The sequence below is a fragment of the Malaclemys terrapin genome, chromosome 16 (genome assembly GCF_027887155.1).
Source record: "Malaclemys terrapin pileata isolate rMalTer1 chromosome 16, rMalTer1.hap1, whole genome shotgun sequence".
NCBI classification, from domain to species: Eukaryota; Metazoa; Chordata; order Testudines; family Emydidae; genus Malaclemys; species Malaclemys terrapin.
The window spans coordinates 24,589,032-24,615,181 of NC_071520.1; the positions used below are offsets into that span (position 1 = coordinate 24,589,032).

Consider the following 26,150-nt stretch of genomic DNA (forward strand, 5'->3'; position numbering starts at 1 on the left):
GATGCCAACAGAATGGAGATCTTGGCTGGGGCCTCTAGAATGGAAGTAATAGGTGGTGGTAATAAAGACCAGTGATGGGACAGCGGCACAGATAAAGGCGCCGTGGGGAGGATTTCTATAAAGAAAATGGGTAGGAAGGCTCCTGGAAGAAATGGTTGCAAGGAAGAGAGAGGATTGGGGGTTTCTTGGCAGACAAGACTAAGGAACTGGTTCCTAGCATACAGACAACATGCTAGAAAACCCGGAGCTGAGAGGAGGAAGGGGTGATAGGAGGGAAGAGTAGGAGTGAGATGGGGAGTCAGAAATTTAGAGCAGAGGTGTTTAAATTGCAGAAGAGATTTGGGGAGGGGCAAGATTAGATAAGGCCCCCGAAGTTGAGGTGAGGAGCTTGGGTGCATTAGAGGAATGGGATTCAAGGGTGTGGAGGTAGCTTGAGAGTTGTGGTTAGCGTGTGACCACAAGTGATGCTGGAAAACTGAGTTCCAAGCCTTGGGGGGATTTTACTGGATGATTCTGGTGGACAAGAGATGGAAATCCCCAGCAAACGGCTCTGTTTTAATTGTGGTTGGGTATGACTCAGGGATGGGGAAGGGAGCGCAGGGCCCCACAGTGCTCTGGACAAACATTTCTGCTGGAGAAGCTCCAAAGAAGTGAAGTTCTAAATGGTTTCTGTTTTACAGACACCTCTCTGGTTGTGTCTGCCATCTGCCTGAGGACCGGCTGCTCAAATCTGGCAGCAGGTGTCCGAGCGGCTGCCGCTAGTTACAGGGACCCACTGGTCAGATGACTGAAGTCAGAAAAACAGAGCGCTATTCCCCGTGACATTGGTTCTTTTCAGTGACTGGCATATTCAGCATGGCCAGGAAAAACACCACCGAAATTCACAGCTCACTGGGAGGAAAAAATACGTTAAGAAGGATGCGCTGCTGTGCAGCTGGTACAGAGGCTGCTCGGGATGGCAACAGATGCAGTCTCAGTGTAGAGATGGCAACAAAAACGAATGCCTTTCCAAGAGCAGGCCACGTGGAGTGTGATCACCTTCTGAAACAAAAGGCCAAGCCAGCAATGTTTGGGAGATTGATGGCTGGGAGATTCTATTGGAACAATAAGGATGTTGTCTGAAGCACATGTTGCATCCCTGTAGACAAGATAACACTGTACTAATTCAACCTAGTTTTTATTACTCACCTTATCTCAAACAGCATACTTGAGTAGGGAGGAGTTGTTGTTATTGCTTTATTTTTCTTGCATCTCTAATCTCTCTCGATTGGATATTCAAATGGCTGGAACGCGGGCGGTGCTGGATTGGGTTGCTCTGTTTGATCAATAGCTTCCTTTTGTTTCTGCGTAATCAATTGCAGGTGTTTTCTCTGGTCCCCAGAACAGTGAATCATTACAGAAGAAGCCAGCTGAGTCTAGCGATATAGCAACTCCAGTGTGGACTCCCTTTATCATGCAACAGATTGCCCCTAACTCACTGCAGAAAGACATCCACAGACTGTAATCGGCATCTCCCTTGATTAGAGTGAAAAGTGATAGGTGATAAGGCGAGCCCAGTCATCGTAAAAAGCAACAGAGAGTCCTGTGGCACCGACGAAGTGGGCATTCACCCACGAAAGCTTATGCTCCAATACATCTGTTAGTCTTAAAGGTGCCACAGGACTCTGTTGCTTTTTATAGATCCAGACTAACACGGCTACCCCTCTGATACTTGACCCCAGTCATAGTGTGAGCCACTGAGGGAATTATTTTTAGAATGAATCTTTGAGCTCTTCTGTACTGTAGAATGTTTTCAATTCCCTATTCCCTGTCCCTGCTGTAACAGAAAGGATGCTATCGAGTTGTTCATTCCTGAACTTGACCTAAATAATAATCTTTGGATGCAGTGTGTCTCTGCACAATTTCCAGACCTGCATATGGCTGCAGCTTGATGCCAGCATTTGAAGGGGGTAAGATAGCTGTTGCTTGATGGGGAATGCCACATTAAACACTTCCTTTTGGTCGCAAAATGGTGGTGGTTTTTTGTTTTGTTTTGTTTTAAAAGCTACTATTGATGTAGAAACTTGGAGTGATCATGTTTTGGGTCCTTGTGTTTCCTCTGCTTGCTGAACAGCAGCTGGTAGTGAGCAAATAGCGTGCCAAGAGCTGTGCCACCCTGGTTGATATTGGTGCACAAATAAGGAATGAAATCGCCAACGAGCCATGCTTACCTTTGGAGCTACATTAGAAGGAGAGGGGGAATGACTCAGTGGGTCAGTTACCTGGCAAGGTGCTATAGATTGGGGCCTGACCCTAACTGCTTGCGACTTACGAGAAGCGTGGGGCAAAATTCAGCCCAGTCTTGCTCGTCTCCAAAACCAGTGGAGCGGTTCCTTCCTACGTGCTCTGACAGTAACCATGGGGCTGTGTTCTGGGATGTATCTTGAGGACCAGAAGCATGTAGACATGCAGATCATGCTATGCCGCCTAGGTCTGGTTATGATCTCTCTGCATATACCCCACGCAGAAGATTGTGTGGGAGAGAGAGAGAGATGGGTGTTGGGTGATGGTGGCTTGTTGCCAACCAGAATAAAGGAACATCTGGATGTTTCTGTAGCAGCATGTGTGTGGGGGTGCCTTCATCAGCACGCGGGGGTATTTCCGCAGCAGCCCAGAATTTGGTCTGTTTGCTAAATGTGTCTGGTGGTGGAGAGGAGAGGAGATTAATGTCACTTTCATGCATGTAAGAGGTTATGGCAGATCACCAATGGACAAACCACGTTTGAATTCCCACTGGCATCAGGGCAGGACTCAGTGCTAGCGTCATGGTGCTGCCGGGGTTTGTACCTGCCTCCAGTGGAGCAGCGTTGGAGCCCGGGCTGCGAGAGGCCGTACCGTCCCCCGCCTCTGGAGCAGCACCCGCTGCTGGGATAGGGCTGCATCATGGCACCACTCTTTGCCCCTCCACGTTAACACTGTTGGAGAGGCAGAGTTAGCAGAAGCCATAGTGTTGGGGACAGCCGCTTGGGGAGAAGGAGACCCTGTAATGGCTCTTCACAAGCCCTGTGGCAGGGAGGGGAGGAACTGCCCTGCCCTGCCTCCAAGTAGGAACCAGGGACAACCATTACTCTTTAAAAATGATCCCTCCCTCCAAAGAAACAACCAACAGCCTACCCAGTGCAGGGTATAGAGATCAAACTCCTCCCTCCCCCACATCTACCATAAACACCTTACAGCACGTCCATCCGGTGCCACTGTAGTTCGTGGCAGCCATGCTGCTCCGTCCGCCCGATGACGGAGGAGCCGCAAGAGGCCATGAATGCAGAGCTCCTGCCAGATGCTCTTCTGAATGAGGCGGGAGCGTCTCCTCTCCCCTTGCGCAGCGAGTTTCTCAGGGCTAGTCTGCTGTCTTGCGAGGGTGCGGTGAGAGCCTGGTGCTGCCAGACAGCAGCATGGCACTGCTGAGATGTGTTGGCCTCAGAAAGTGGCTTTACACGGGTAAAGGCTAAAATGTACATTTCTCAGTCTGCAGGGCAGTGCCCAGGGCCATCCAAACACCCAGGAGCTAAAATAGGTCCTGCTTGATGCTGGCACAAAGATACCTGGTATTGGATTGACAGCCCTGGAGACGGAAATCCTCCAGTCTGAGTAGCAGCAGTCCAGGCTTCCCCCAAACTCCTCCTCTTGTCCGAGGTGCCATGACCCTCGTTGGGAGGCCACTTCATGGACAAGACAGTAGCTGGGTCAATGTAATTCTAGGTCTTTTTGCTGAGACTGTCCCGTGTAACTAAAATGCCTCCTGCCTCAGAAACGTTCCCTGTTTTGCTACTGAGCACATGCAAGCTGCTTAGAACATTACCTGTGAGCATTTACAGCTTGTGTGCGTGCTTGCCGTGGGAGGAGAGTGTTGGTGACCCTGGTGGCATGGGCATCTGGCTTGGGGGATTGAACTCCGCTTCCCTCATTTTGCATCGACTGCTGACTTTCGATTGCTGATGGCGTAGGCTGTTTTTCAATTGGTGATCTAGTAGGTAAGATGGGAGACAAAGGGAGAAGTGAGATGGGATTCATTGGCAAAACAAGTGCGGGAGCTGGGAGGAAGGATGGTTTAGTGGATAGGCTGCTAGCCTGGGACACAGGAGCCCTGGGTTGAATTCCCAGCTCTACTGGAGACGTCCTGTGTGATGTTGCGCAAATCACTTGGCATACGTCTACACGGGGATTAAAAAAACAGCGGCTGGCCTGGGTCAGCTGACTGGCTCGTGGGGCTTGGGCTCTAGGGCTGAAAAACTGCTGTGTAGACGTTGGGCCTGGAGCTGATCTCTGGGACCCTGCGAGGGTGGAGGTGGAGGAGCTGAGCCCAAACCATCTACACAGCAATTTTTAGCCCCGCTTAGACGTTTCCTCAGGGAACTGAGTCACAGAGATGCTATCTGTAAAATACTACTACTGATGATAATTCCTAACTCTTACCTCCCCCGACCTCGAGGAGGTGTTGTCAGGGTAAATACGTTAAGGACTGTGAGGCACTTAGATACTCTGGTAATGGGGACCACAAGTACCATAGATAGTGATTGGTAAACTGAGGCACGGAGAGGTTCTGATTGCGCCAAAGAGACACCACGAGTTACTAGGAAGCCTAGGATTCCTGGCTCGCATCCTGGGCTCTAACCACTAGTCCAGCCTCTCTCTCAGGCAGCAGTTTTGGGAGGTAATACAGGCAGCAGTTTCATACAAATTCATGCCCATATTGTCCGAGACTGCTGCGGGTTTCACTCTGTGGCATGCTGGAACGTGCTGCTAGCACATCGCTGTGAGTGGGAGGCTTCAGTTTCACTTTCTTAACCTAATGATTCCCAGAGAACACAGTGGATTTGTATGTCCTGGTCTGGCACAACTTGGGTGCTATACAACCATCTTTTTCTCCCAATACAGTTGCTCTGCAGTTGAGAGGGATTCTTTTAAAAACAATATTTTGATTACTAGCAATTGAAATGAACCAAACATCATAGTCCTACAATTAGGATAAGGAGCGATTTATACTTAAATTTATAATGTGTTCACCATCATTTTGTGCTTCCCTTTAAGGGCACAATCTGGTTAATCAGCTTCATTTTCGGCGAAGCTGTTGTCTCAGTGCAGTTGAAATGTCCTGTTTTCAAAAAATTTCTTACGATAAAACAGAAGTGAACTTGTCATATATGATCTGTGCAGCATACCAGCTAGGGGGAAAAGGACTCGGTTTTGCTTATTCATAAGCATTTAATAAAAGCCCGGACTGGTGGTTTATAAAAAGGCTGTGCTTGTCCAGTCCCCTTCACCCCCGCCCCCTAAACGCTCTGATAGCTGCACTGCTGAGTTTGGGGCACGCAGCATTCTGGCAGAATGGCATCTCCCGAGTTCTTTGTGCACTAGGACTGTGGTGGGGAAGCTGAGGCAGGTCGAGAATCACAGGTATTGGAGATGGGACAGGCCTGTTAAGTCACCTGGTTCATCCCTCTTCCACTGCAGAGCTGCCCCTTTGTTGTATAGTGTCTACTGCTTTGCAACTCACTTGCAAATGTCTTGAGCACTGGAAGGCCTTTCCATGGTGGAATGAACACACTGATCGGGAATGCTCTGCTAGAGTTATACGTCTCCCTAAACTCACTGTAAAAAGGCATTAAAAATGAATGTTAAGAAAGGGAATGATAAAGGCTGTTCCTCTATTGGGAAAATGCTGGGTCATATTTGTTGCAAGATTAGCCCATGACTTCAGATGTCTGGCTGTCCACCCCTTGGCCCCACCCTGCATCTACAGGAGCTAATTCTGATGCGACGGAGGAGCTGTGGGTGCCTTGAACCCCTCTGGATCAGGTTGTTGGTAAGGGTCCTTGCTCCTGAATCTGGGAGAGCAGGAGCATAACAGTGGTTACCTGCGACCTGACACTGTCTGGGTTTGGAGGAAAGTGCTTTCCTTTGAAGGTCCAAAGCCTGGAGCAGATTGCGGAGTTGCTTCCAAACTTTTTCTCTCTCCTGGCTGGAGATCAGGCAGCCCAGACCCTGCCAGCTGGAAACAGGGAGAAAAGAATGAAATATGCAAGCCACCACAGACGGTTAGAACAGCAATCGAACTAAGCAGCAAGAATGGTCGCTTGCATGCAGTTATTGGTTTAGCATACAGGTTATCTTGAGGTCGCGAGCTAATGGGGGCTTTTATTTGAGACAATGTGGTAGATGGCATTGCAGACAGAAAGCTTTCAAAAATTAAAAAGCTCTTCCCTTAGAACCCTCTGGGTTTCTGTGATGCTCATGGCTTTCTTGAAGATTGAATTCAGCCTCCTCTCTCTCCCTCCCTCCCTCTCTCTCTCTCTTTATGACAGTTTGATTGTTGTATCTAAATGGGCCTGACAAGCTCAGGTTATTCAGGGTCAGAGGATTTACCAGGAAGTGGGGGTGGGAGGAGTGCTTTCAGTGCTTCAGGAAAAAAAAAAAAAAGCACCGAAAACAAAAACATAAAAAGACCTTGAGAATGCCAGAGCTGTCTGTCATCAGCTAGCTCCCACCAACACTCAGCGGATGTGCAAATTAATCTGACCCTTCTTGGTGGCTAAGGACGGCTCTAGAAGGATTTCAAATAGGCCTTATGCACCTTTCCGTGCTCCTGAATGGAGACATTTATTTTAATGAGGCTGTTTGGCTCTTTAGCGTTTTATTTTTTTAAACACTAATTTTTTGTTCTTCCATTTCGATCCTTTGCAGAACCCCAAGCACGTTAGAGTGTGTGTGTGTGTGTGTGTGTGTGTGTGTGTGTGTTGGGTTATCTGAACTGGTTGTGTATTCGGGTATAGCGGAAAGCACTGCCCCAGAAACAAACCATTTTAAATGGAGAGCTACGTTTTCAGTGCATGTGATTGGCTGAAACTGGGTAAAAATTTCATGTATTTTGAGGGGACTGACCATGTTGTTTTGACTTCTAGGCCCTGACCCAACTAGTTCCAGCAGCAATCAGCATAAAATATGGCGCCATCAGTGACCACCCCACCCGTTCAAGCCCTTTGGCTTCGGTGGGATTTCAAGGTCTAAATTAGAGCAGAATTGGGCCCGGTATTTCCATACGGATGTAAAATTAGAATCTGACCAAATGCATTTTTGAACAGAAGGCGGGAGGGCGGGGAGCACACTGTAGCCTTGCTAGTTTGATGTGGGAGTTGGGGGTCTAAGTTGAGGCTCTCGATGTCCCATGTGGATCCTCTCCTAGCTCCAGGGCGTGTGCCAGGGCCCACGGGCGCCATACGCTCGCCAAGGTTCTAAGTAGGTGGAATTGGACTTCTTCTTGGCTGCCATCTGTTGTAATCCCTGTTCCCATTCCCTCTCCCCCCTGGCTAGCAGCCGCACACATCCCTGCACCCGGGTGCTACGTGCATCCTATAATTCATGGATCAAATGAACAGTCAGCACAGTTACTTAGTGGTGTGGGGAATGGACTACCACTCAGATCTGCAGTGAAATAATAAATAGGGCAATTGCAGCATCCTGGCCAGGGCAACAATCCAAAGTACTGGAGAGAGGGCCTGTGATTCTGTGCAACATCTGCTGGTTTTAGAGCGACAGATATCTACATTGATTCGCTTCTGGGCCTGGTTGATCCTGCACGTTGTTTGTTTTCCCTGTCCATTTCCAGGGAGATGTTACTGCTAGCAGGGAACCGTTTCTTTGGTCCTTCAGCCCACGTGGTCCAGTGTGGCACTGAGGGGAAAACTTGAAGATGATCAAGAGTAACTGTTCCCTTTGCACTTCGCTGTCAAGCTGCAAGTGATCACAAGGACATGGTGGTCTGCTTCTGGTTCTGTAACGACTGGCAGGTCTGCTTCTGCTCCGGGAGCTGGGCTGTGCAGTGCCGCTGCCCTTGTGCAAATCTGGTGCGGTTGGAGTCTCTCACTAGGTTATTGCAGAGGATTTAGCCGTGTGCAATATTAGCCAGTATTCATGTGCTGAGGTTGCAGTAAGGGTTTGATGTTGTGCAAGTGTGTATGTGGGTGGGGCGGGGGGGGGAAGGGGGAGGACAGTTTTCGTTGTAGAAAAGGGTTCTTGAGAGCTATCCAAGAGCCTTTGCTCTGTGTACAAACACTTTGTTCTCAGTGGACCTATATTCTACCCTCAATCTCCACATAGAAATCCAGTTAAAGTCCATGGGTTATGGGCTGCCCTTATCCCCTACGAGGCAGCCCCATTGCTAGCACATGCTGCCTGCAGTCCGTACCATGAACTCCTATTGTTATCCGTGATGAGTGTCATAAATGGCTAGATAGACCAATCTCCATGTGGCACGACTGTTGGTGTTAACAGACCAGTTGTTGCCCAAGACCTGCCTGTTGAATAAGATCTCAGGCAAGGAGCAGAACCCTTTCGTTTGAAATGTAACGGTGGCACACTGAAAGTTGCTATGCTTTCTGAGGACCTGTGTGCTGTCATAGCAGAAATAAAGCTCCAGACAGTGTGTTTGTACATTGTAACAATTAATGTAGTTTTTCTCTCCACAGTTAGGTTTCGGGGGAAATTGATCAAGAGGGTGATGAGACCTCAGAACTGGGGTTTCCCAAAAGGTGGCTGCTGCTACTGTTTGTTAGTTTGGCAGATTGTGTCTCATTCATTTGTGTATTAAAAAAGGTTAATTTCCACCAGCAAAACTGAAAGATGTTGCTAATTCCTTCTTCCCACACCACCTTTTTTGAAGACATCAGTTTGCAAAATTCTGTAGAATTTCCAGAGGCTGCAAAGCAATACCTAAGTCATCATGAAAGAAGATCTGGTCAGGCTGTTGGAAGGTGTGTCTCAAATGATCCCCAAATGATTTGAAAGTCAAGACAACCCAGACAGGCCTGCCTGCTTTCTTTTGGAAAAACCACTACACACTGATTTATCTTCCAGCTGATGCCTGGTATGAAATATCCTGTTTGGTCCCTTCCCTCCACCTCTCCGCCCCCGGTCTTAGGTGAGCCGAAGTTCTTGTGCGCAGTAGTTTCCTGAACGTGGTTATTGTAGTTAGAGCTGTCGGACACTTTTGTTGCCTGTTTAATTTTTTTTTTTCATGAAAGGGAGGTGCGGGTCAGCCAGCATCTCTGTTGAAATGATGGCCCAGTGGTTAGGGCACTAGTCTAGATCTTGGGAGACTAGCGTTCAATTCCCTGCTCTGCCCTGGACTTCATGCAGGACTTTGGGCAAGTCATCTAGCCTCTCTGAGCCTCAGGTCCCATCTGCAGAACGGGGATAACGGCACTGCCCTGCCTCCCAGGGATGTGCGTTTGAGAGTGTGAGGCACTTAGCCCTCATTCTACATAGGTAGATGCATTTGGGGCAGGTGTTACAGTTGGAATGCTTTGAGGATGGTGACTGCCCCATAGCACCCCTGTTTTAAAGGGGGGTTCTTGATAAGTTAAGTTGGGGAATGAGGGAAAACATGTTTTGAAATTTGTGGCCTGCTCTTGTTTCTAATCTGAGTGGGTGCCTTTTGGTGCTCTAATTGAACGCCGTTTTAAAGGCAGGCAAAAGACTTGAGCTTTAGGGAGCACCAAGTGGGGGCTTTTCATGTTTTCGTCTGTCATGACAAGTTTTATCAGCAACTTGTGAGCTAGTAAGGTGTCAGTGCGGATATTCGATGGTCTTACACTGAATGGAATCCCTGGGCCGGACATACACCGCTACGTTGATCTAACGCGACCCGATATAACACGAATTCAGATATAACACAGTAAAGCAGTGCTCCAGGGGGGCGGGGCTGCACACTCCGGCAGATCAAAGCAAGTTCAATATAACGCAATTTCACCTATAACGCGGTAAGATTTTTTGGCTCCTGAGGACAGCGTTCTATCGAGGTAGAGGTGTACTACTTTTAGGTTGTACAGTCTAGGGGGTGACATTCCTACTAGCATGTTGTTCTGGAAAGCAAGATTGACCGCCAAGAATTGTAAAGTGGAGAAGCAGCTGAGAGGGCAGGTGAGTGGGATTGAGGGCTAGGGAATGAAATCACAAGAGGAGAAAATGGGAGGATATAACCGCTCCATGGAGAAAGAGCCTACTGCTTTGAGCTATCAGCAAATAGAGGAGAGAGTTAGTTTTTGTTTTGTTTTTTCCCAAAGAAAGAGAAAAGATATCCAGCGAGAGAAGGAATGGAGAATGAGCAAAAACAACCAAGAGGGGAAAAGAAGAGATGTATAGCTTCGGGGCTAGGCAGTCTTTGGTCATCTCAGTCCCAATGTTTTATCCCCATTCTCTCGCAGGAAGCAAGGAATTGCAGTACGTTTTGGGTTGATAGGTGCAGGTTGTATTGCTTCTCCCATGCGTCTTTGCGCATGGTGCTGCATGCCTCGCTCCGGAATGATAAAGATGGTCATTTGAAGATCATCTCTTTGTCATGGTCGCACTTGGAAGGTTTTCTGGCAGGGGATGCCTCGTGCTGTGTACCTTTTAAAGATTGCAAAACAAACCAAGGCCTCTTCTGACACCTAGTTGTTAAACCCTAAAGGTATTTATGTGTGAAAAGCACAATCTTGGCATACAATACAATTTACTGTAGTAACTTTCTGAGCAATTAATCCACCTACATTCTGACAGGTCTCCTGTGGCTCCTTTGATGGTTCGTCAAAGGGCACGTAGAGATTCATGGATTTTAATCCTTTATGCTAATTTTTCAGGTTAAGTTTTGTGCTGGCAGAACCAAGCACTAATGTTAATGAAGTGAAACACGTCAGAGGCTGTCAGTGAACATTTGGAAATTGTATTGGCCAATGCTGTGTTTCGTGGTGAAGCTGGAAAGACAGGTCTCAAAGATCTTAACTCATAGGTAGCAGCACATCTTCGTGAGCTTCCCCTTCACTTCAGGCAGTATAACAAGACTTGTAAGGCTAGTGAGAATTGGGAGGAAGGCTGGCTTGAGCAGGGGCCGGAAGGAGGCGGTCTGGATGCGGGAGAGCCTTCTTACAGAGTTAGAGCTGGGGCGCCATTGGGCCTGACAAACAAGAATTTCCCCTTAGACCATGGGTGCTCAAGCGGGAGGTCAGGCACAGGTGTCAGGGAATCATGACTACTCTGCCCTTCGCACAGTGCTAAATGGAGGGATGTCCTGGCTAGATTGGTGGGGATCTGGGTATGGAAAAGGGAACCAGAGTATAGCAAAGATTGAACACCACTGCATTAGACACCAGGGCTGAAATATGTCTGCCTCTTTGAGGTTTGCAATACTCTCCTAGCAATCATGTAATTGGCTTGGCAGGGTCTTCCTGGTTGAGTATGACGTAAACCATATATAATTGTTAATAACGCAAAATTGAGATTGACATTTTTACTGGGCAAAGCCACCTCTCGATCTAGGAATCTGGGCATGATTTATTCCTTTTAATATGTTTCTTTTAGAAGGTGACGGTCCTGCTTATAGGACTGCCTATCCATCCATTCGCTATGTATGCTTATATTTTGCATAGCTTCCCTAGTGAAGTGCCGAAAGCATCATCATATGGGACCTTTAAAAATAGGATGAGCCAGAAATTGGGGGAATGTGCCTTAGTGAGCAGTCCTGCAGTGTTTGGGAGATGGACTGGAAGATCTAACAGGATCATTCCATCTCAAACTTCCTTGGTTTTATATATAAGATAATGTAGAATTGGGCCAGCTACATATGATCTAATCTACATTCCTGGGTTCCAAACAGAGCCACATGCTCAACGGGCTAGTATTGCTACAGACTAAGCAAGTCAGGGGATTTTATCTCTGGAGATCTGGGTCATATCAGAATTTGGAATACCAAAGTAAAGTTTGACCTAGACAGTCTCCAGTAGGTGTTTTCTTCACATGAAACCATCTGTCAAGTCATGCCTCAGCTCAGGAGAGGCCCAGGCCTGGAATAGGAGGGGTGTAGTTGAAGTTGCATAGAATTTATCCAGGTAGAAGGAATGGATAAATTCTATGCAAGCTCATCCATGCTGCCTAAAAAGAACTGGACTTGACCAAGATACCCTTTGTTTTCTTTTTCTATTATAGATTAATACCACATTATCGCTTAGCCGCGGGAAACCATGAACCGGGGCACCATGGGCTAATATCCCCATGTACTATTTATTCCAGGCATAACAAGAAATAGTAGCTAGTAGACGCCACCATTTCCCCCCCATTTGATATTGGTCTCATTTAAGCTTTTGTGAAGGAGATGCTGAACTTGGAAATAATTCTGTTTTTCTTGGCTCCTCTGGAGGGAATGCCTAGAATTCTTTTTTTCTGATTTTCCATAGAGTTACTGTAAAAACATGTTATTTTACCTCTTGACATCCCAAGATGTTGGGCTTTGATATTTCCTGACATTTTCTTCTAATCTGTAGTCCCAGTTGGAATTGAAGCATTGCCTTTCATTGCTGATTTCTTTGCTCTTTCTTACAATTGAGTGGGGAAGGCTTCAACATGAGATCATTGTCCAACTCCTCTTGATTTTTAAATCTGTGGGGCCCATTTTGAAAATCAGTGGGATTTATCTGGCCCCATCACCACGGTATCTGGGGCCAGGTCTACACTAAAAAGTTGGGTTGACCAAGCTACGTTGCATGGGGGGTGAAAACTCCACACCCCTGAGTGACATAGTTAAGCCGATCTAACCCCCTGGCATAGACAGTGCTTGGTCGACAGAAGAATTCTTCCATCAACCTAGCTGCTGCCACTTGGAGAGGTGGATTAACCACAGCGAAGGGAGAGCCCGTTCTGTCGCTGTAGTGAGTGTTTACACTGAAGCACTACACTGGCACAGCTGTCTCTCTGCGGCTGTAGTGGTTTGAGTGTAGACACAGCCTGAAAGAATCACGGTCTTGAATGTATTTACAAGGGATGTTTGAACATTTTCTTTTGAAATTGGCTTTTGGCAGAAAATTGGGGTTTTCTGTCTGATTTCCATGGACGATTTTACTTTTTTCATTCAAGAAAAAACCCCCAACAAACAAACCCTGGAAATATTTTGGCAGAAACCCCAAATAGTGTGATTTGCATATGCTGCTGCAGTGCTTCATGGGAGTTATCGTTTGGTTTCCTCCTGTCCCAGTTCTCTTTTGTGGGCTGGGCTCCCTGGCTGGACTTCATTCTACCAGGGCTGGGGACTCTCCTGGTGCACTGTCTTCCTTTGCAATTTTTGCCAAAAATGGAAATGTTCTGTGGGGAGAGAGAACCTGCTTTCTGGCCAGCTCTTTTATTTAGCCTCAGCACCCTGCTGCGCGGAACAGCCATGTTTGTTATTGCCGTTATACAGATGGGGCCACTGAGGCACAGAGAGACTAAGTGAGCTGCCCAAGGTGTCACAGCGAGTCTGTTGAGCTGGGAAGGGAACCTGTGTCTCCTGAATCCTGGGCTAGCCCTGTAACCACTGGATCATTCTTCCTCCTCCCGAAACACTTATCTGCAGGATTTACCAAGACCGCACCGTGAGATGCTTGGGAATCAAACCAGGGTAGAAACGCCTCAATTTTTTTCAGATGAAAAATACTTAAAATATGCTCTCAAGTCCTAGTACTTCCCTTCCTTCTTGCATAACTATATTCCACTATTACCCCATGGTTGTCATGAAAGTGGTGGGACACTACAAAGCACTGATCAGTGTTTTAGGTAATTAGATGATTAATCTTTGCTCTCTTTTCCCCCCCTGTGGTCAGGCACCTATCTGCAGATAAATAGCAGTTGAAATATTTCATTGTTTGAATAAGAGTCTTTGTGGCACAGAGCAGAAGGGCTCCTTAGTTAATTAAATCAGGGACATACAGTACTGTACTCTCCAAGGCCCAAGGAACAAAAGGGATGTATGTGTACATAATAAGTAACAAACTGTCCTTTCCACCCCTTTGAGCTCCATTCTCGGGAGAAAGGGTCATGGGCAAGATGATGATGTATTTTCTCTTTATTGTTACCAATACCGTAGGTTACTAAAGTTGAAAGCATTTTAGAAATTTTTCTTTTAAACTTTTCTACTCTGTGGATTTGACTTCAGTGGACCCACTGGCATGCTTAAAGTTAAGCCCGTGGTTGGCTGGATTGGGGACACCGTGCTCAGCGTGTTGCAGGATTGAGCCCTTTGTCTGCCTGCTGCTGTTTCACACCGGTATACCTGCATCCACGCTACAAGGGGTTGTGCCGCTTTAACTATAGCAGGGTAATTAAAATGGTACAACTGTCTAGTGTAGACAGGGCCTCAGGCTGGACAATGAAATGAGCTTGGTTAGTTTTAGTTTCTCATGACATGAAGCTCTTTAGGGAAGGGACTGTCTTTTTGTTCAGTGTTAGTACAGCGCCTAGCGCAACGGGTCCGGGACTGAGACTCCTTGATGCCATGATAATACAAGTAATAATGTGCCTTTTTGGAAGATATGCTTTAGCCAAACACAAGTTATTGGATTCAAAGCAGGGGCAGGTGGGTGAGACATAATGACCTGTGAGACACAGGATGTTAGACTAGAGGATCTAATGGTTCCTTAAACTCTGTGGGTCTGTTGTGCTGAAGGTTAATAACTCTCTGCAGAACTCTATTGAAACTAAGGAAAAGTAATCTTCCATTACAAACATTTTTCATCACACCAGGTTTTACTGTATAAAGCCCCTTTGCTGCCTCCCAAACCCCGCACTTGAGAATTTTGGCCTAACCACGTGACTGTGTTGCTGTACTGTGGGGGGATGGCTGTTTAACACTTCTGCTGCTGGCCCTGCAGAGGTAGGCCTGCATCCTTTCACAGACGATCAGATATCCCCTTGAATAGCAACAGAAAGATGTAAAATGCCTGGTAAATGGGCTGCACTTGAAACGACCTGTCCAAGTCCCTTCCATCATAAGCCACGGTGAAGTGATTGACGCGATTGTGGACTGAGTGAGTGAGGCTACGACCGTAGGTCCTGAGCAAAGACCTGCCTCAGCACAGTAACCGTCAGCTTCTAGCCATATTTCTTTTGTGTGGAGGAAAGGAGAGAGGGAACGGGAATAGCTCAGGGGAAATGGTGAAAGATGACTGGGCCTTTCAGCTCTAGGTCATTGGATCAAACCCAGCCCGGATCACTTGTGCCCAAGGCTAAATGAGTTGGTGGTCTGAGTCCGTTGACTGGAGTGGACGTGTGGCTACGTGACAAGCAGCCACCCTAGCAGTTGTGGTGCCCTTTTGAGCAGTCCAAGCAGAGAGGCCCAGGACTTACTGAATAGGCCACGGAGACCATCTCAACTAGGGTGACCAGACAGCAAGTGTGAAAAATCGGGATGGGGGTAGGGGGTAATAGGAACCTATATAAGAAAAAGCCCCAAATATCAGGACTGTCCCTATAAAATCAGGACATCTGGTCACCCTAATCTCAACCCAACATGTGTTTGAGGTTCATTGGTAAGGCAGCTCAGGGACCCTTGCACTGCTCCCCCTTACATGGTGGATAAAGAGAGCTCAGAGCTCCCCAGTGAATTCAGTCTGGCACCTGGTGTTCTTAAATGAATATCACACATAATTTTGCTGAGATGTAAATGCAAGTGATCGTGGTCTTCTGAATATCTGATATCCGCATAACAGCTCTCTTTCTATGTTGTTTGTTGCAGGATGTGGGTCTGTTAGAGTATCAGCATCATCCCAGGGATTACACTTCCCACCTACCACCTGGATCTATTATGCAGCCCCAGCGGAGGAGGCCTTCCTTGCTGTCTGAATTCCAGCCAGGGAATGAAAGGTAAGGAGGCGGGCATTTTACCCACAGAGTCTCCCCCTGGGGTGTCTTGTGTCTGAATTCCTCATTTCTTCTTGTTCGCACAGCTCTTGGAAGGTTATGAGTGCTCTGTAAGACCTAAGCCTATTATTATGAGCTCCATGTGTTTTAATGAAGTTTATTATACTTGATGATGCAAAAGCTCTTCTGATTTTTCCAGTATAATTCAATCCCCATACTCATTCCTACATGCCAAATGTTTGGAAGAAAGGGCCTTGTGTGTCTGGGGCTGTCCTTCCTGTTTCCAGTGGATGCCACTGCTAAGTGGGAGGGCACCGGGCCTGCGGGTGTGTGCTTTTTGTGGTTCTCTGTGAGTGCTAAAGCCAGAGGAAACATCTGAGAGCCTGAGCTAGAAAATGCTAGACTAACCAACTGTGTGTACACTCTCTCTCTCTCTCTCTCTGTTCCCTGGGCCAGACTCTGAGTTCAGTTGCGCTGGTGCAAATGTGTAATTACTGATTTATGACTTGTCCCGTTTTCTTAACTCCTTTACTGTCCGCTGGGTAACTTTAAACAAGAAAGCTTCCATGAAGCTGTACATTGGCTCGATCAGCTCTGTGAGTTTCTCTGAGTGTGAAGTGAATGCAGTGTTTTTGGTTTTGGTTTTAACTCTAAAAGGCAAAAGGGAGGAGTTAGAGGAACAAGAATGGTCGGTTTCCATTGTTCACCTCCACTTCTTCTTTTGTTGCTCTCGTCCTATATTTTTTAATTTCTCCTTTCCACTTGCATGTGCCACTCATTTCATTCTTGCCAGGTCCCATTGCCTTCCCATCACGCTCGCCGATAACCCCGGGAAGAGTGGGCCAGGTGTTGCATGTGCGGCTCAGGCAAACACAGTGCGGCTAACAGTTTTGTAGATGCATTAACCACAGGAGCTAACCAGTTACAAAGGCCGGCGCTCTTGGTGTCATTGCAAAACACCACGCTCTCCATGTTACAGTTTCTCTTCTGCATTTGACACTGAGTGGTCTTGGAAGAAGTAGCCTGGAAGTGAAATACATACCGTAGAACAGTAGATTTATGCAAAACAGTGTTTGAGTCTTGCTACTGGGTATGGCTTAGTGCGGTCCTGAACCACTGAGCCCTCAGTTATGGCTGGATCAGAAATACATTTCTGAGTTTCCAAAATCATAATAGTTAGAGATAGGGAAAGATACTGTGACAGGGTCAGGCCAGATGGCTACAGAAGAGTGATAGAAGGCAGATATATTAGTCCCAGATTAAGTAGATCCCTTTTCCCTGGGTAAGGTAACAGGGGCAGTTCCAGAACAAGCAGGAATTTGCTGGAACCAGTTAAGGCAGGCAGGCTAATTAGGACACCTGGAGCCAATTAAGAAGAAGCTGCTAGAATCAATTAGGACAGACTGGCTAATCAGGACACCTGTATAAAAAGGCTCTCACTCCAGTTAGTGAAGTGTGTGTGTGTGTGTGTGTGTGTGTATATATATGTATATATATATATATAAAATATATAAAGAAGCTGGGAGTGAGAGGACGTGCTGCTGGAGGACTGAGGAGTATAAGCGTTAACAGACACCAAGAAGAAGGTCCTGTGGTGAGACTAAAGAAGGTGTTGGGAGAAGGCCATGGGGAAGTAGCCCAGGGAGTTGTAGCTGTCGTGCAGCTGTTCCAGGAGGCACTCTAGACAGCTGCAGTCCACAGGGCCCTGGGCTGGAACCCGGAGTAGAGGGCGGGACCGGGTTCCTCCCAAACCTCCCAACTGACCTGGACTGTGGGTTCTACCAGTGGGGAAGGTCTCTGGGCTGTTCCCCAACCCACATGGTGAATCTCTGAGGCAAGAAAATCCACCAATAAGCACAGGACTCACCAGGATAGAGAAGGAGCTTTGTCACAATACATTAGGTCACCAGGTTCGTTCCACAGTAAGTGCATGAACCTTATGATGGATTGCTCCAGATTTTGGCCAGAAATGCCAAAATACCCTGTTTTCCCAGCAGCGTCAGTTCTGACCGATGAAGTCAAGCCAAACAAGCGAGAATTTGGCAATAGAACACAGATTCTGAAATGGCCCTTTGCATCTTCCAGCATGGTGATGTATGTACTTGGGATGTGGACTGAGTGCAGGCCTCGGGCACGTGTGCAAAGAGGTAGTGTCAGTTCTGATGACTAATAATCCATCTCTCTGCCTGACGCATTGTTTTGACTTGCTCTGATTTCTCAGTGGTAACTTCTCCATAGTGTAACACCCGAAAACAAAGTTGGAAGTGGGCCAAATCAGAAGTGTTTATCTGAGTCCTCCTCTGTAAATGGGACCTGGGTAGAAACAGCCCCTAACTTTAGTTTTTACAATTATGAGTGTGCTGATGAGGTTTGGCAAAATCCTGAACCGGACCTACCCTTTCCTGGGCGTTTGCCCAGTAAGAATTTGTTTCAAGGCCCTGAATGTATTCTTTTTACATTCATTTCTTGTTTCCCTGTATAACAAAATACCAGAGGGAATACAAAAGCAGCCTGCTGACATGACTGACTGACTTTTTTACATGAGCAGTTCTTAGAACACCAAATGCAAAAGGGGCTCAGAAACATCTGCCTCTCCTATGCTATGTGCTATGTACAATAGAGCAGTGGCTCTCAAACTTTTTTACTGGTGACCCCTTTCACATAACAAGTCTCTGAGTGCGACCCCCCCCCGCTTATAAATTAAAAACACTTGAACACCATTATAAATGCTGGAGGCAAAGCGGGGCTTGGGGTGGAGGTTGACAGCTCGTGACCCCCCCCCCCTGTAATAACCTCATGACCCCCTGAGGGGTCCTGACCCTCAGTTTGAGAACCCCTGCAATAGAGTATATCCTGTGTAGTGTGGTCATGGACTCAGACTTTAAGGTCAGAAGGGACCACCATCATGATCATCTAGTCTGACCTCCTGTATTCTGGCTGAGTTACTGAAGTCCTCAAATCATAATTTAAAGACTTCAAGTTACAGAGAATCCACCATTTACACTCGTTTAAACCTGCAAATGACCCGGGCCTCATCCTTCAGAAGAAGGTGACACCCCCCCCCCCAGGGTCTTTGCCAATCTGACCAAGAATAGTATGTTTTTAATCCTTCAAGCACTGATTAAAGAAAAGATGAACGACAGCATGGGTCCTCTGCTCAATGGAGAAGGTTAGCTGGTAACAGAGGATGATCGGAAGGTGGAGTTGTTCAGTGTCTACTTTGCTGAAGTCTTCTCACAAAAAATAACATGACGGGACGACTAGCGAAGTTACTGTAGACAAGGGTGCAGATTGGGATAAGTGAAGAACACGTCGGGGATCTCCTGACCAATTTGAATGAATTCAAATCAGTGGTGCCTGATGCTATTCGCCCCAGAGTACTGAAGGAATTAGCTGAAGAAATCTCGGCGCCACTGGCAATGATGTTTGCAAATTCAGGGATAACAGGAGTTCTCCCCAAGGAGTGCCCCAGGAGTTATCCTTATGCAAAGGTTGCAATTGCTAAGATGAAGTGGCAAATAAAGGAGAGCCTAGGGAGCATTGTGCTTTGATGGCTCCTGCGATGGGAGAGGGCAAAAGGACAGGACGGGCCAGATCCTGCGAGTTTTCCAGCTCCCACAGGGCTTCTGGGGTAGGCTTGAGGTCTCGTGGGATTTCGCAGTAGATTTGGAGCCATGATAAGAAGCATGTGCTCAGAGCCACTTTCTGTTTGCTGGTTTCCAGCAGTCAAAGCACCCTCCCTCCCTATCTAGGTTGCTGCGGGCTGTGCTTGTCACCACATTCGGAGTGGGAAGGAATTTCCCTCCATAACAGTAGAATGGGTTTTGCCTTTTGCACCTTCCTCGCAGCAAAACCTAGGGGTTGGGTTTTGAGCAGCCGGAGAGCAGGGTTTCTCCCCCTCCTGGGGGGCACAGTGTGGATCTACGTTAGGTCGGCAGGTGCCCAGTGTGGGGACTTGCTGATTTAGGCTGCAGATCCGAAAAAGGTAATATAGTGGGTATCCCAAGGGCATCTCCTTACGAGATGGGGGCATCATGCCTAACCCTTTAGGAGTAGGAGCATTGCCAGCAGATTGAGGGACGTGATCATTCCCCTCTGTTCCACATTGGTGAGGCCTCATCTGGAGTACTGTGTCCAGTTTTGGGCCTCACACTACAAGAAGGATGTGGACAAATTGGAAAGAGTCCAGCTGAGGACAACAAAAATGATTAGGGGTTGGAGGACAAGATTTATGAGGAGAGGCTGAGGGAACTGGGATTATTTAGTCTGCTGAAGAGAAGAATGGGGGGGATTTGATAGCTGCTTTCAGCTACCTGAAAGAGGGTTCCAAGGAGGATGGATCTAGACTGTTCTCAGTGGTACCAGATGACAGAACAAGGAGTAATGGCCTCAAGTTGCAGTGGTGGAGATTTAGGTTGGATATTAGGAAAAACTTTTTCACTAGGAGAATGGTGAAGCGCTGGAATGCGGGTGGTGGAATCTCCTTCCTTAGAGGTTTTTAAGGTCAGGCTTGACAAAGCCCTGGCTGGGATGAATTAATTGGGGATTGGTCCTGCTTTGAGCAGGGGTTTGGACTAGATGACCTCCTGAGGTCCCTTCCTACCCTGAGATTCTATGAAATGCAAACCAGGGCTGGGGCACTACCTGGGGGGACTTGATGGTATTGCTCCTGAGGTCCTCTCTTGCCTCAACCCCTGAAAGGGAAGGGATGCTGGCAGGTGAGTGGAGGCCCCCAAACACCCTCCCTGTGTGATGATTGGGAGCACCAGTGGGGTGTGACAGCTCTGGGCTATCCCCTGATTGGCAGCCTTAGATGTGATTTGACTAAAATGCTGTGGCCTGGTTGAAACCCATGTCACGTGTCCTTGCCTTCTTCCACTCCGTGAGCGCACCAACACTATTAAACTCAGGAGGGACTTGAGCCCAGGGCTTGTGGGTGTGGGGCCAGATTGTCAAAGGTATGTAGCATGCCTAGTATGATACATTTTTTTTATTTTTTATTATTATTTATTCCCCCCCCCAGCACCTTTTATTTATTTTTCCCTCCCCTCTCTCCAAAAGTGACTAATTGCCATTGAAATCTATCAAACAATTGATTTCAATGGGAATTGGGTTTCTAGGTACTTGTGAATATCCCACTAGGCACTTATCTGCGTCCTTAGGTGCCTAAATACATTAAAAAATCAGGCCCATGGGACCAGGCTCCCATCTCTTGTCGGCGTGAAGTTCTTCTCTAAAACAGTATCCCAGCGAAACAGCTGTAGACGTAACCCTTTGGGCACCTTGCTGCTGGACCCCAAGTTGTTTGGTGTGCTCATCTGGAGTGTACTCTCCACTTGCCCGCCTCAAGACTGCTTGGCTCCTGGAATCTGGTTGGAATATTTATTAAAACAGCATTTTAGCTAGAGGCCGCTGCACATAATACAACAAATACATTCAAATTTTAACTAGACACAACTCCCCAAAAGAGACACATTTTAAAAACACACACTTAAAAACAAAGATTAACCCTGAAATCAATGACGCCTTTGAAATCACCCCCTCTAAAACGATACAGTAGAACCTCAGAGTTACGAACACCAGAGTTACGAACTGACCAGTCAACCACACACCTCATTTGGAACCAGAAGTACACAATCAGGCAGCCCCAGAGACCCCCCTCTCCCAAAAGGCAATACAGTAGAGTACTGTGTTAAATATAAACTACAAAAAAAATACAGAGACAGCAGCATTTTTCTTCTGAATAGTGAAGTTTCAAAGTTCTATTAAGTCAATGATCAGTTGTAAGCTTTTGAAAGAGGAACCCTAATGTTTTGTTCAGCATTACGAACGACCTCCGTTCCCGGGTGTTCGTAACTCTGAGGTTCTACTGTATGTGAAAACAAGATTAAAATAATCTTTGGAGTCATCTTGATTAGAAAGAGCCTCTCTTTCACATACTTGAATTACTAGGCGAGGTACCATCGGAAAAAGGCAGAGAAACGTCCCTGTTGTCTTGCCTTCTGGCTGCAGCAAGGCAGGATTTTTTTCAGAGACTCTAGGACTAGAAGGGACCTCGAGAGGTCATCGACAGGACGGTAGCCTGTGTCTGTCACACTGACTAGTTTTGGTTTCCCTGGCACAGACGCAAACCCCAGTGCTGAAGGGAGAGAACCAGCTCAGGAATCCAGGCAGCTGAGTCCCCCGTGGCAGGTTCAAGCAAGGCGCATCTGTAAGCACTTTGGCTTTGTTCCGGTGTTCCGCTGGATTGGCTGCAAGCGGAGGCAGCTGGCTCTCAGCACGCAGGGCTTTGGGGGATGACAAACACAAAACATGTCTGTGAATTGGGGGCGGGGGGGGGGGGGGGGATGGGAAGCACAAAAGTATGCTCTGTCTGAAAGGAAGAGTCTCATCCCGCCTTTGGTGGTGTAATACTCTGCCTGGCACACAGCAGCGGGAGGTGTGAGGTACTTGTTTATGGATTTCTCGGCTGTTACACCCCCCTTCCCCCTTCGTTTAGAATATACTGAAAGGAAACAGCCTGTCTGGTGTTGGCTGCTGTGTCTGACGCTCTGTCAGAATCACTTTTTCCCCCCACGCCCTTAAAAAAAAATAAGTGCGAGCGAGTCTGGTACAAGTGGAAGGTGCCAGACTGACGGCCCTGGAGACTGAGGGCCTGTGTTTATTCACAGAACAGATGCAGCCCAGGCAGACTTCCCTGCGCTGCCTGGCCAGCGTGCCGAACACCTGACCTGGAGCACCTCCAGCCCGGAGAAATTCAGTATTTTGAACCCATCCAACGCTGGCCTCTCTGGGACCGCCAGTTGGGGCAGTCGGATAGGTGCTATTGATGCTGCTCCACTGGAAAAGGGGTTGATGCAACTTATTTTACATAGAGGGAAAGTGTGGCCTGGGATTCAGGAGACCTGATGTTGTTACCTTGGGCAAGTCCCCTTGCCTCGCCGTGCTTTGTACACTGTGGTGAGACCACTGACCTACTCCACAGGAGTGTTGTAATGCTTGTAAAACCCATTGAGATCCCTTGGACTTGTGTAGCATCTTCCGCCTGGGATTGTTATTGAAAAGGTTGTTATGATTGGCGCCAAGGCAGTGTCTCTCTCTGCCCTGTCGATTAGTCTATCTTCGCTACTGAGGAGTGGCTTTAGGAGCTCAGTGGAATGGCAATAGGCTATAGAGCATTTCATTGTGAGGATACCAGTTCAAATCCAGCGGAGCCCTAGCTTCTCGCCTGGGATGGCCAGCTGGTGCCGGTTATGGTGGTGGTGGGTTGTTGGTGAGGTGGACACTGGGCACCCTGTTGAGAGAGGTTAGTTTGATACCAGTTGTGACGAAGAAGGGCTTGTAGATCTGGGTACTCAGAAAGGGCAGGCAATAGACCTGGTGATGGGACTGGAGCTGACTTTCACATGAACCTTTTGGAAGGGTTCCTGGGGACAGGTAGTGGTCAGCACTGCTGCGCCCCAGAGCATGTTTCTCCAGGGAGGTATTGTGCACTCTTTGGATCTCCACAGCATTGGGGTGGCGCTCACAGGATTTCCCCTGCTGCATCAACAGGGGCTGTCGAAAAGGTTTATACAACACATAGTACATCCTGGAGTGGTCACCTTTCTGGCATTGCTCCCACTGGCTGCCATGGGGGGGGACATTGTGCTGTCCTTTCGACCTTCCCCGCTTCCAATGTGTGGCAGCCTGGACCTGCAAAAGTTGCTGCTTGGAGTAGCTGCTGACACTTCCCTTTGCACAAGCAGGGCAATACCCATAGAGAAAGGAACTTCTCTGGGTTTTGATCTAGGAGGAACTGTCCATGCACTTTGTGGATGGCTAGGAACTGGCAGCTCTCTTGTGATCCTGGCTTGAAGGAAGGAAGGCTTGAACCCTGTTGGCGGCATTGCTCTGGGGAAGTCACCTCTGCATTTCATCTCACTGATATGCTGCTTTCCCTGACAGTTTATTGATTGCAGGCTTTTTCTTGGAAGGAGCCGTAAGACTTCCCCTTAGCTTGTTCAGTTGACTGTGCCAGCTGGAACGCAGGAGCTAAGAAAAGTATTTCAGGATCTACTGTTGGTACAAGTCGTACCATGAATACTTGCAAAGGAATGTTCTGGCAAGATTACAGGGCTGAATATTTTTTTTTTTTTTTTTTTTTCAATTTTAATTTGCAGGAGAAATGAGAATAATTGGGTTGAGTGTAGCGTGGCAGGTGGGGTGTGTGTGTGTGTGTGTGTGTAACGGTTTTTAATCAAATTTTCTTATTAATACAAGAAAATTTGGCTAGATAATGGTTTCACTGGGAGAAATTGTAGCCGTAATGTACGGGACGCATGATTATCTGTGGTAAAGTGAATCGCTGTTTTCAGGGGAGGTAGATTATATCACCAGTTTGTGAGCCATGCCCTGTCTTTGGAGTTTCTCCACCGAGCAACGATTCGGGTTTTAGAGAGTTCACCCAGCACTGATGTGAAGTATGTTCCCTTGGACGATAATGATTTTTAGGGTTTGTTAACCAGCTGCCAGGTTTCTGCGGCAGTCAGGAGTAGCCACGTGTGTTATAGAATGAGGGATGGTTTAATTGCTATGTTTATTGAGTATGATTAATCCCCCTGACTGACGAGCTCAGGGAGTCGTGGGAGTTGGAAACGTGTAGAAAGTCGCCACAATATGCGGCTAAGGAAATAATGTGCAGTTTTTCCATCTTAATCGGTTTCGGGCCAAATGGCACCAAATGTTCCAGAATTAACAGCACGATCGCTCTGCTTTTATTTACTCTGCTTAATTAAGGTTCTATTTTAAAGGTGACCCCCGCCCCCTTTTCAGCTAAAGGCTGTAATGCTGGCTTCGATCCGCTCCAGCCATAGCCCGTCATGTGTTTTTTTTTTTCACAACATTAAAATTATGTTCTTGGTGTGATTTTTGCTAAAATCAATGTGGGAAAATGATGGATGAAAGCCACAGCTGGTAACATCTGGATATTGGTTCCCTATGTTAAGATCCGCTCCAACAAGCTTCTTCAATTCCCATTGAAGCTAGGTTGAGTTAAGGTGCTCAGCACCTCAGCGGATCAGGTCCTTCGAAGGGCGAGGTTTTCAATATAGCTTTATTTTTTGTAAAACAGGCACAGGAATCTTACCTCCTAGCCCTTGTTCTCCCAAGGCCTGGATTCAAATGAAGCTCAGGTCATGATGAAATGAACATGGTAGTGTCCACTTCATAATTTACATACATCTGTCTCCTTTGGCATGATGGGAGAAGATGGTTCTGAGGAGAAGTCCTGGGCTTTGTGTGACTGGACCAGTGTGGCTTGGGTAGAGTAATGTGAGGAAGCTTTCACTACTCTGCTTGGTTGATATTTTGCTTTCCTCAACACTGAGCTGTTCATATTTTGGAATGAAAACTAGAAATGTAGGGGTCTCCTCATTATGAATTTCATCCCACAGGGCAAACTCTTCTGCATTGCCACTTTTGTGACACAGAACTTCATTGTGACGCAGTGATGTTTGTATAAGTCACTTCATGAAGCAGTTTCCTTGCAATGATATGCTGACCCAGAGTTCTTTTCTGGGAGGGGAAAATAGTCTTGCAAGGTGTCATTCTTCTGGTGAAATTGGGAAGACCCTACAATCTTCAGGATAAATGGTGATTCTAGCGCAAATATGAACTAAGTATGATCCGCCCACACGCCAAATTTTTAAGGTGTTAGGGAAAGAAGAGCTGACAATCCAAAGACGCACACGATTTACTTGTTCTCTTTCTATTGAGTCAGCCTGTGCTGTCCCATGTGGCACAGTGTTAAAGTTTTTGCTGGTTCTGTGCATGAATAAAACAGGCAGTGTGCGTGGAGCTCTTTCCTTTAGCAGAAGCTTTTAAATATTCAAGTTTTAAATAAACCCAGTACTTTCACCTAAACTGAGATTGACTTGGTAGAAGCAAGCTGAAAGGTTTGTGCCAGGCTGCTGAGGGAAAGCTACCTGCCCTCTGGTAGGACTTCCCACTGGTGGCATTATGAAGAACCACATATGATAGCCTGGCCTGAGGCAGTCAAACTTCTGTGGAGATTTGGCAAAATCGAAGTTCAAGCAAGTGGTGAGCTAACTGTTCTGTACTTGCACAGTTCATCATCTGAATCCTTCCCGTGCCATCAGACGCCACTTAGGGCATAAACAAGGCTGCTCCATCCCTGTCTGTCCTGGGCCGCTTTTGGCATGTCCTCTGTTAAGTCCCGTAAGCTCTCCTTCACTGAGTAGTGTCTGACAGAGGGATTCTTTCACTCAGTCCCTTTTTGTGTGTTCCTTCACCAGCAACTACACACCACACACAGAAACACTAACCCAGGAACCAATCCCTGTAGCAAGCCTTGTTGCCTACTCTGTCCCCATATCTACTCTAGTGACACCATCAGAGGACCCAACCACATCAGCCACACCATCATGGGCTCATTCACCTGCACGTCTACTAATGTTATATATGCCATCATGTGC

General features: G+C 47.2%; 1 protein-coding gene across 9 annotated transcripts in view; it reads left to right on the forward strand.

Annotated features, from left to right (window-relative positions):
* Positions 1-26,150, forward strand: part of NCOR2 (nuclear receptor corepressor 2) — a 395,163-nt gene that overhangs the window by 114,322 nt on the left and 254,691 nt on the right. For all 9 annotated transcript variants that reach the window (XM_054006074.1, XM_054006082.1, XM_054006083.1 and 6 more), the window contains exon 3: positions 15,551-15,678. In XM_054006074.1, coding sequence (XP_053862049.1) covers positions 15,551-15,678 — 128 coding nt within the window. The remainder of the gene's footprint in view (positions 1-15,550; positions 15,679-26,150) is intronic.